Source organism: Actinia tenebrosa, unplaced genomic scaffold (genome assembly GCF_029948245.1).
Source record: "Actinia tenebrosa isolate PJP-AT-01 unplaced genomic scaffold, QUT_ActTen_1.0 PGA_scaffold2__45_contigs__length_23673736, whole genome shotgun sequence".
Taxonomy (NCBI): Eukaryota; Metazoa; Cnidaria; class Anthozoa; order Actiniaria; family Actiniidae; genus Actinia; species Actinia tenebrosa.
Window position 1 is genome coordinate 12,573,834 of NW_028292579.1, and position 11,545 is coordinate 12,585,378.

General features: G+C 36.1%; 2 protein-coding genes across 2 annotated transcripts; both read right to left on the reverse strand.

Moving 5' to 3' along the window:
* Window positions 1-1,040: 1,040 nt before the first annotated feature.
* LOC116302492 (uncharacterized) lies at window positions 1,041-5,912 on the reverse strand. The gene is made up of 3 exons (XM_031711793.2): window positions 5,773-5,912; window positions 3,487-4,665; window positions 1,041-2,128 (listed from the first exon to the last, which is right to left on the reverse strand). Exons 2-3 carry the CDS (start codon window positions 4,655-4,657, stop codon window positions 1,941-1,943), a joined length of 1,359 nt encoding a protein of 452 aa, XP_031567653.2. The 5' UTR covers window positions 4,658-4,665; window positions 5,773-5,912; the 3' UTR covers window positions 1,041-1,940.
* Window positions 5,913-7,101: 1,189 nt separating this feature from the next.
* LOC116302480 (uncharacterized) lies at window positions 7,102-10,728 on the reverse strand. Its single transcript, XM_031711779.2, has 2 exons — window positions 10,623-10,728; window positions 7,102-8,741 (listed from the first exon to the last, which is right to left on the reverse strand). Exon 2 carries the CDS (start codon window positions 8,717-8,719, stop codon window positions 7,478-7,480), a length of 1,242 nt encoding a protein of 413 aa, XP_031567639.2. The 5' UTR covers window positions 8,720-8,741; window positions 10,623-10,728; the 3' UTR covers window positions 7,102-7,477.
* Between the last annotated feature and the right edge of the window lie 817 nt (window positions 10,729-11,545).

The following is an 11,545-nucleotide window of genomic DNA, read 5'->3' on the forward strand; positions in this document are numbered from 1 at the left end:
TAATATGTGGGGCTTTCTCCGCCCCAAAAACTATTTACATAAACTGAAAATAGACACATTTAAAAAGTGATTTGAGGCTTTCCCTATAATGTTTCAAGTAAAACTCCCTGGAGATTGCCAAGAGCAACGGAAGATGAGGAGTTGAGGTTCAATTCTATCAAGAAATTAAAGATTTGGTGCGAAAAGACGCATGGGGTTGATTCTTTTTTTGGGAACATGAATCGTAATCTGACTGGCTAATCGTTTTTCCTCATAGATCATTGATAGCGGAGCTCCTGCGCGGGCCGAAAGCCTGCGCGAGTGGAGCACCATACTTGAGAAAAATTGGTAACCCATCGAGTTGAATTTTGATGGCTTGACTACTACCTCACTTCCATCCGTACGTACTTACGTCCGTGTACACAACACAGGAATCCAGCTTGATGCCAAAACAAAACTACTCGCAAACCCGGCTCTCAAATGCACAGAAAAAAAAAACATCGCTTTGGGACAAATTTAAACCTAACAACAGAAAAAAAGGATGTAGTCAAAGATGTATCTAGAATTGTTCTTCAAGAATTCAGGTATGGTTTTGTAAGCAAACAATCGTATGTTTCATGGTATATATATCAACGTCTGTGTCTAGGCCTGGTACTGTATTACATATCAATGTTTGTGTCTATGCCTGGTATTAAATATCATTGTCTGTGTCTATGCCTGGTATTAAATATCATTGTCTGTGTCTATGCCTGGTATTAAATATCACTGTCTGTGTCTATGCTTGGTATTAAATATCATTGTCTGTGTCTATGCCTGGTATTAAATATCATTGTCTGTGTCTATGTCTATGTCTGTGTCTACTATGCTTGGTATTAGATATCAATGTCTGTGACTATGCCAATTTCTCGTGCTTTTTAATTCAGCTTTCAATAAACGACTTTGCTAATACTCGGGTCGTGCTGGATGATGGGATTATTACCAGTCCACCCAGAGGGCAAACAAAACACAAGAGAAAAGAAAACTACAGTGTTATTGTTAATAAAAAGTAAATTTCTACACGATTTTATTTAATAATTGATTTTATTTTTAAACTTTCCACATTTTGTAAAATAATGATATCTGAAATTGATCAAAGAAAGGCCCAAAAGTACAATGGGTGGATTGTAAAACCGCCTGATTTCAACATGACTCTATACAAAGTTGCAATTCAGTAAAACGCAATCTTGGAGTGCATACATCATTTCCCCCTTTTTTTTGTTACTTTAACGCGTAATCTAATATCATTATCCGCCTATCAGTGGCTAAGACCGAGGGTTGGAGGAGAAGCGGTCAAAGATGCACACGTCCAGTAGAGAAGCAACAGTAAAGTTCTATACCCTGGGGGAGGAGGGAAGGGGTCTGTATTGAGCAGCGTCAGGATCCTTACCCAGATAGCATTCTTCAACATTATGTGACACGGGTCAGTTGTCTTCACTACCCTGGAAGGTACATTGTTTGGTGTATTAAACTTGTGCAAGCAATTTTAAACAACTAAAGCCAACTTACTTTTCATTTTATTACAAGTCGGTTGAACTCAGGGAAAATGCTTGATTAAAAATGTGCATTTTAAACTACATATAGCTATGTACATATAATATTCTAACAACATAACCTTTGCTGTGTTGGTGTTGGTATTTCATCCGAGTTTGGAAATCAGTACAAGCTAGTTTCTTGCCCGGCCAAAATGTTGATGAACAACGAAGCAAAAGAACCTTTTATTTTGTTTCATTTCAGGCCTAGGGCCATTTTTGTAGAATATTGTTTCTTTTTTCGCAAGATGCGTTTTCTGTAAAGCTAAAAAAATCTAAAATCAATTAGGCTTTATATCAACAGAACTAGAATATCAACAGAACTAGGCTCGAAACTATAGGTAAAAGCCAAGATGGAATTAGAATTTAATAGACATTCAGACATTTCTTTGGTTAAAGTTCATCCATATCAACCAGTTGTTCATGATCGCCACTTCTTTTTCTAAAACATCGTCTTCTGATAAGGATTACTGCAACTACCACTATAACTATGGCTACTATTATGCCAATCACTAGGCCTGCTAAAGGACCTGCACCTAACTTTTTACCAGACCGTTTTGCATTCACGTGCTCTTTTTGTCCTGTTGGAATAAACGAAATAGGTGTTTTACGCATATTGAGATAATTTTCAACTGCATTCAATAAATAATTATAGTATTAAAGAAATGCTTGCTTTTTTAAAACAAAACGTTTTGAGAGTTTATGTAAAGGTGTAAAAAAATATAAATTTTAAAAATATAGATGTACATTTTATATGTTACACGACAAAGGGCAAGCAAATGCCAAAAACATTGAAGGATACACACAGGACACGATTTTGCTTCAAAATAAACCGATTCAGTTATTTCAAAACATTCTCTGTATTAATCATAAGGGCAAATCGTAAACTTTATGAAATTAGTATTACCATAATTAAATTAATAATTCTAATCCTTTTTGTAATCACTACCAAATCCTGCAATCTGATTGGTTCAAAGGAGTGCGATTAATGATGGTAATTGAACTGAGTGGAGTGCAATTTGGTCTGAAATCAAACGCGCGATTACAAAATCACATGACCGCGTAGCGGGAGTGTGATTTGTAATTGCAAGTTTGATTTCAGTCCAAAATTGCACGACACGAAGTTCAATTACCACTTAATCATATCCTTTTCGTAATCATACACAAAAAAAAAAAGGCACAATAAAGAGTGCAGAATAATCAGTTTAATGTAGTAGAAGAACTTAATGTGAACAAAAAAAAAAAACATATAAAAAAACTTTTATTATTATTTTTTTGTTTTATTTTGTCTTATTTTATTGTTTATAAAAAATCTTTTTTGGGATGCGATTAAGAGCTCCTAAGGATGCGATTTGGGAATTAATCGCACTCCTTTGAACCAATCAGATTGCGGGATTTGGTAGTGATTACAAAAAGGATGTGATTAATTCCCAAATCGCATCCTTAGGAGCTCTTAATTGCACCTTTTGAGCCCTTAATCGCATCGTTTTGAAACAACCAATAACAGGACAGAATTCTTATATTCAGCCAATCAGAGAAGAGAATTATTAGCATTATTTATGAATATTTAATGATTTGCTGATAAATCGTTTATTTTATACCAGGAAAAACCTGATTGATTTACTTCTTCTTCTACATTAAATTGATTATTCTGCTCTCTTTATTGTGTCTTTTTTTGTGTGTATGATTGCAAAAAGGATATGATTAAGTGGTAATTGAATTTCGTGTCGTGCAATTTTGGACAAAAATCATACTTGTGATTAACAAATTGCACTCCCGCTACGTATGATTTTGGTCCAAATTGCACTCCACTCAGTTCAATTACCATCATTAATTGCTTAAGGGTTTATTATGAGCAGGTGTAAATATATATATATATATAATTTGAATAAAAAATTAATGCAATGCAATTTTAAAGTTTGTTAACAATAATTCATACCTGTTGTCGTGACTATGATAGACTGTGTATTTGTAACGGGAGTGTTATTCTTAGTTGGTGTTAATGTTTTCTTGGTAGTTTTTCGTTCTGTGGTGCTCTGTTCTGTGGTGGGCAGGGAAGGAGAGGCAGGCCTGGAACTAGTTGATTGGCCGGATGGGTTTACTGTTGTTGTGGTTTCTGCAGAAGTCTTGCTATTTTGAGCAGTGGTTGGATTGTAAGTAGGAATTGTTGTGGCAATTTTAGTAGTTTGATTGGTACTTTTGGTGGTTGTCGAAGTGGATGTAGCCTTTTCTGTAGTCATTGGACTGGTTGTTGTTTTTACTGTAGTAGTAGTTGTAGTTGTAGAATGGGTTGTTGATGAGGTTGTTGTGCTTAAGATTGCTGTTGTCGTTTCAGTAGCTGTAGTCGTGGTAGTTGTTGTTGATGATGTTTGGTTACTCGAGGGCAAAGAAGCTGACTTTGTCGTAGTCGTTTCTGTTGTAATAGTGGCAGCTATTGACGTAGGAGGGGTTACTGAGGTCTGTTTGGTTGAGGGTAAGCCAGTTGAAGTGGTTATAGCTTTTTCAGTGGTTGTTCTATTCGCAGTAAGGGTTGTTGGTAACGTTTCATTACTAGATGAAATTAGGGTCGATTGAGTTGCAGAATGTGATGATGTCTTTTTGGTAGACGGTAACACACTTGACACATTTCCTGTAGTTTTTTCGGTAGATTTAGTCATAGCAATTATTGTTGATGTGTTGTTTGTTGTCAAAACAGTCGGTTTGGTTGTAGGTGTTTTAGAAGTGGTTTCTTTAATGTTCCCCGTAGCTGGAACTGCAGAAGTAGAGGAGCCAGATGTTTGCTTACTCACTGTTGTCACACTCTCCTGGCCTGTAGTCTTGGGAGTGGTTTGGCCTGTAGTTTTTTCGGTAGATTTAGTCACAGCAATTAATGTTGATGGGCTGTTAATCGTAAAAACAGTAGGTTTGGTTGTAGTTGTTTTAGACGTGCTTTTTTTAATGTTCGTAGCTGGAACTGCAGAAGTAGAGGAGCCAGATGTTTGCTTACTCACTGTTGTCACACTCCCCTGGGCTGTAGTCTTGATAGTGGTTTGTCCTGCTGTTCTTGGTACACTCAGAGTTACAGCCCAAATCATGATAACTAATACGAAATATTCTAAATTTGAATTCATATTTCTGTCTAAAAAAAGAAAAGAAAAGAAAAGAAAAGCTGATAATAAATTTTCTTGGAATTCTTGTACTTTGAACAATAATTGTTGTAATATTTGGTTGAAGCTTACACAGTCAGAAATCCAGAAGAATTTTCATCAATCTTATGACATGCTATTTATCTATATTTCTCTTTCACTTTTATTTATCTATTCCATATATATATTTTTTTCATTCATTATTATTCTCTCCTCACTTTATTATTGTGAATAAGAAAAAAAGCTAACTGTCTTGTCTAGCCCCTGGCTATTAAAGATAGCTACCACCAAATTTTCTGTTTTCAATAATTTATATCTAGTATATTTTAGGCTGCGTTCATTATGGATGGCAGGGGGGAGGGGGGGAGGGGGGCAGGCGAAATTTAGGGGGGATCATAAAAATTTTTACCAGTAAAATGGGGGGGGGGGTTTAAAATTTTTTCTCAGAGAATCGGGGGATGCAAAATTTTTAGAAGCTACGAGAGATTGCCGGGGCGGGGATAGTTATGTTTTGGGGGACTTCAGGGGGGGGGGGGGGGGGGTTCTTAAGTTTTTTTTGTCATTTAAAGATTTCACCTGTCTCCCTCCCCCACAAACACTTTTGCCATACATTATGAACGCGGCCTTAGTCTGAAAAATGAAACTGGTATTAAAAAAATGATTGACTGCTATATCTACCTAAAGTTATATTTAAAGTACAACGAAAACATCCTCAAACTCTAGCTGATGCTTCAAAAGTTTAACTGATCACTTGAATGACGTACCATCTTCTATTTTTATCAGTTTTACAACATGTTCAACTGTGAAATATAGACAATTGCTGTTAAATCTTCTACGAATTGTAAATTTTACATGATTTTACATCCGAACACATTTGGGACTATTGATTGTAAACCTGATTTTATCATTCACATGAGTATATATTTATTGATAAGATCGATGATAAGATGCTAAACTTCAAAACGTTGGCAATGTCTTATAGTCTTTGATTCTTCTACTTTATTACCATTGTGACGAGTCTAGATAGCAATAATCATGACGTTTGCAAATTTCCGCTTTGCAAAAGGCCCTCTGAAATACATCAATGTAGCTATACTTACAAGTTTGTGTAGAAAGATTCAATTGAACTGCAAAAGTGTCTTAATTTCTTGTGTTATTTTATAGCCAACTTTACCAGTAAAGAAAATAGAGCATAGATACAAAGGTTTTCGAAGATGAAGTTGACCACTGAAGGATGAGCGAGTGTATGGCAGATGAGCACGCTACAAAAGCACTAGCTCATGTGACTTAAGATGTTTACGAACAATATGGTAATTAATGTCATTGTGAATATAAATAATCTCCCCACGCTTAACTGAACAACTATGGTATGTTACCTTTGTTCTATTATTGTCTCGAAGGAATTGACTTCCTGTTGTCGATGGAAACCACACGTTATATATGTATGAATAGGCGACGATGTCATTTTCGAAGACCTTCAAGACACCGGTGCACTAGACAGAATCACGAATTCAATGAGATATCTGTGATTTATGTGTGATAACATTGACTCTTTGGATAGACTGGATTGCTTGAATAAATAGACACAGAGAAAAACTATTCAAAAATCGTTTGGACTTTGTCTGAAATTGTTTTTCAAAGACCAAATTATAGGTAATAAAAGAAGGAAGAGGCTAGGAAGGAAGGGAAGAAAGGAAAAGGAAAGGAAAGAAAAAGAAGAAGGAGATGGAGGAGGGGAAGGAAAAGGAGAAGGAGAAGGAGAAGGAGAAGGAGAAGGAGAAGGAGAAGGAGAAGGAAGGAGAAGGAGAAGGAGAAGGAGAAGGAGAAGGAGAAGGAGAAGGAGAAGGAGAAGGAGAAGGAGAAGGAGAAGGAGAAGGAGAAGGGGGCATGGAAAATCAAGCTTATTTCCATTTTTAAAATAGTTCTACTAAATTAATTTCCACTTTATGATTTGTTTGTGGAGCTATCTGGTATTTTTTCCGTAATTGACTCCACAATCATTAAGGCCCGAGCAAACGAGCGCAACATTGTTGGCCAACAACATCCAACATTGAATTGTTGGGCCCAACAGATTGGGAGCGTTTGAACACCATGTTGCGTGTTGTTGGGACTTGTTGGACATTGTTGGATGTTGTTGGGTGAAGTTTAAAACTCGTCAAACGTTCGAGCCAACAAGTCCCAACATTTCTTTTGTTTCGCGGTCAATGAAGAGTAGCCCAACAATGTTGCATTCGTTTGGACAGCAGATCCAACAAAATTGGACTCGCGCAGGCGCACTGAACGCCGTAGCCATGGAAAGTTTAAACAAACAAACAAACAAACAAACAAACAAACAAACAAACAAACAAACAAAAAAACAAAACAAAAAAACAAAAAACAAAAAAACAAAAAAAACAAAAAAAAAACAAAAAAAACGCAAAGCAAACGAGTTGAACTGGAAAAGGCTCGATTTGTAAGTCATTCGCAACATTTTTAAATCCTGAGGAAGTGTGTTCAACACGTAAATAAAAATAAAAAAATCAAATTTCCTGATGTGTCTTCCTCCCTTTGACAATGTCAGGTGTCCTTTCTAGTTTCGGCGTCTGATCCGTCCTCTCGTTTTTCCATAACACACTTTTGAGTACTGTTTTCGCTAAGGACTTTATTTAGAACCATAACTGCTATGCTTTTTCGTTTTTTTTTTTACTCGTATTATAAAAGGCAGCCATGATAAGTTCAAGCAAAATGGCGGATAATGCCCAACATGTTGGGACTTGTTGGGACCGTTTGCATGCTCGGGCCTTAGTTCATTTAGCACTAGGAGCATCAGAGTGAAACATCGTACTGATTTAGGAAATGCATTTCCATTCGTTCTGCACTCTGAGGCTGTCGACGTTGACGTCCAGAGAGGTAGTACTTTTTGATCTTTTTTACGGTTACTACGAGTACCAGGACAAATATAATGAACCCTATCACCAGTCCTGTAATGATGTCCGACATGGTGTTCTTTTGGAAAGTATTCGTAACGTCTGAGGCATTTGCAGTGGATTGCGAAGTTGATTGTAGGATAAAGCTGCTAGTTGCAATTGGGACATCATGGGATGGAGTTATTAATCTTAATATCGCTTCTGTAAACGGTAGATTCCTGGTAGGTGCATTGCTCACTGAATGAGGTGTATGTGCAACACGCGCAGAAGTAAGTAGGTTAGGTTGCATGGCTGAAGTCATTGAAATAACTCTAGTGTTAGTCCATATCGAAGTTGACTCGGACCATTCCATGGAACTATTGCTCAAATGTGGGGTGCTTGATAAGTGTTTTGTGATCGATGGTTTAGTTTCTAGAGTTGATTGTATGGTATAGGTTAGTGATGTTGATTCAATTGTATTAGATGCCTTTATGGTTGCAATATTCAAAAGTGGGGTATTTGATAAAATGGCAGTCTTTGATTGAACAGAAAAAACAATGGCTGACGTCGATAGCACATGTGAATGGAAACCATAATCACCTAATAAAGTCATCGAAGGAGAAACAGTTTTGGTATATGATTCTATTGATGTTAACGCAGTGCTATGTTTTGTTATTATCGTCGTCTGTGTTTTTGTCTTTGTTACATTGACAGGATTTAATAGTAACTTTAAATTGCCTACAATTGAGGAGTTGACCATAGAAGGAAATGCTTGCGTTGCTCTTAAAGTGGATTCTATTACGCCAGTGGCCATTGAAGCTGTGCTGGATTGTGCCACAGTACTTGAACCTTCAGTTGGCTTTAAAGCTGCAATAGCATTCTGGGTAATGATGCTTGTTCTGAGTTTAAAAGCTTGGTCTTGCTGTTTATCAGTCGAAGAATATTCAACATCATGAGATAGTGTATCTTCATGTTCGGTTAGTGCTGTCTTGGCTGGTAATGCAGTTGATGCAGCATCAATAGCCTTTTTTAAGTTAATATTTTCTTTCACTGCTATGATTCCTTTTTCAGTTGCTACTGGAGACGAGGTTACATAAATCATTGGTCCGATAGCAACAGCCACTTCCGTCAGAAACGTTATTATTACGAAGATTCTGCCCATGCTCCAAATTATCAAATTTTTACTGAATAAGAAAAGAAAATCAATAATATTAAAATGGGAAGTAATCAGGTACTGACATTTTGAAAATTGACTTCGTTTCTTGATTCCTTTTCTTTATAAGTCGACTATTTTGAAGTTCGGACAAAAGAATCACCAGCTTGTAAAGATGCATTTGATATCTTATTCAATAGCTTTCATATTTATATCCTTAATGGAAATATAGAAATTATTATCAACGGAATGAAACGATTGACATATAGAATTCATTACGCCGACACTAGAGAGGATATCTGTCAGGAAGAGCGGCAGGCCTTGAATATCCCTTTTGCGTTCATCTGAAATAACCCCTCAAGACGTACAGATCAAACATTTGCCGCCAATGCTCTCAGCATCAATCCCCCAGCATGTATCCTCTCCTCATCACGCACACTGTTATCTACTCAGATATTTATTGTAATTTTTATTCCGATGAAATTAAAATTCGACCAAAACGTAGATTTGATAGTGGGGATGCCACAAGGTAACCGGTTTTATGGCATTCAAAAGAGGGATGACGTGAATACCCCAAACTAGGTTTAATTAACCTTTAGGTCCTGGCTAAACGAGGAAGCATGAAATGTTTCTGCCGCACAGCAGACACATTTTTGCTTCTTGGAAGCAAAACTGTTGCACGTAGCAACGTTTCGCACTGATGTGGCTAAACTTGGAATCATCGGGAACATGCGCGCGGGAAACATGTTTCTGGGAACTTGTTTCCTCGTTTAGCCAGGCCTAGAAACTGGACAAAACGGCATTTGGAGAGACAAGAATCGGTTACACTATAACAAAAAGTTCTCTTTAGCTTGTTGGGCGATAGGCGGTGTTTTGGCCATTTGGCCTTTGAGAATAGGATTCTTTGTTTCATTTACATCCAAACAATAATAATAATAAAAAATACTCAAGGGAATGACACAAAAATGGGCAACTCACATAACGTAAAGCTAAAGAGGTCTTTAGGGAACCAAAACATAAAATTTAGATTTACATGATTACTTCTGTTATTTTGAAAGAAGCAAAAAACTTGAGTAGGTATAATGTTTAGGTTACATATTAATGTACCAACTTTTCTTAACTGGGGGGTTTAAGACCCCCCCCCCCCCCCCTCACTTTTTACGATAATTCCATTTTGATTTTACTTTGCCTAGGAATAAAAAAAAATTCATCTCAAAACAGGGAGGAAAGGGGAGGACTCTACCCCCCCCCCCCCCCCCACAGCTTCACTTTAAAAACTGTTCCGCCGGCTCTGTTGCTCTACATTTCCCAGCGAGTTTATACACAGTACAAAGACATGCGCGCGCGTTTTATATTCCTTAAATAAACTGAATGACGGAGTGACTGATTGTGACTTGCATACGTGGCCTGCATGCGAAAAGTTCACTGTCCACTCTATTTTAGCTTGGGTTTCTACATGAATCAGTTGTTGGTTAAATTATTTATATATTTTTTGTTGTATAAATTGGGTGATATCATATCTACTAAGAAGCTTTGCCCAGTCTCACACAAACAAAGAAAACAATAAATAAATAAATAAATAAATAAATAAATAAATAAATAAATAAATAAATAAATAAATAAATAAATAAATAAATAAATAAATAAATAAATAAATAAATAAATAAATAAATAAATAAATAAATAAATAAATAAATAAACAAATATATTTATGTAAAGCTTACAAGAAAGGAAATACATAATAAAATAAAAAATAAAATAAAAAATAAAAATATGAATAAATTTTAGAGAACACAACCAAGAAGAAGGTTTAAAATTCCATACTGTCTTATAGCAATAGAATAAACAAATTTTTATGGAGTGCTTAAGGAAACACGTAACATTCAATGAGTATCCTTTTGTGGTTACAAACCTTGTTCTTGATATCTTTGTCCCTGTATTTGTCAACCGTTTTCGGTCGAGCACGATAAATTTCTCATCAGTAATATAGTTAATACTGGGGGAACGTCGACAATTCATTCACTGGCACAATGTCTTGCGGAGTTTGGAATTTAATTGCGGAAAGCATTTATTACATCAGCATAAATGTATTCAGCAGGTAGAACATCTGTGCTTTTCAAACCATCTAAAAAAACTTAGTCCTATTCATAAATGAATAAGGGGGCTTATGATCTCCTTTTTTAGCAATAAAACCTTGCAAAATCAGCTTTCATGGATGTAAATCGGCAAGGCAACAAAGAAAAAAAACTGTAGTTTCTTGACAGCGAGAGGAAAATCATAAATTATGCAATCAAAAAAATTCTCTAATTTTTCTTAGAGAGGATTTCTCATTATATGAAAATACTTTATTTTGCAGTATATAGCTATAGCATTATTCCACCGTACTTAGTTAACGCAAACCATCACAGTTTTCATATTCGACACAAACGCAACAAGAAACATTTTTATTCAAATTCAGTGTTGGTGTGTAGTACGTGCTGTAAGTCCTAACCTTAATTTTGCCACTTATTAAAAAAACCATCTAACTGCACCTGACAAATCATAAGAAATTTTTGTCGGTACATTGAGAAACTTGTTCCGTTGCAGCTGCGTGATCAATGGCCTAGAAGAGCGGCAGAAGTTAAGTAAAAACACGTTTAATCAGGAGTAAAACTGGACTTGGTAGACAATGGGGTTAAAGGAAGGCAACTTGAATAAGCGATCAGCAATTATGGAGTGTCTTGCTTTCTATTGCATGGTACTCTGAGACCTGAATTGATGTAGTGAATTCATCACGTAATACCTATACATAAGTTATATTATGCAAATATAAAAACTTCCCTTCATACTTTATTG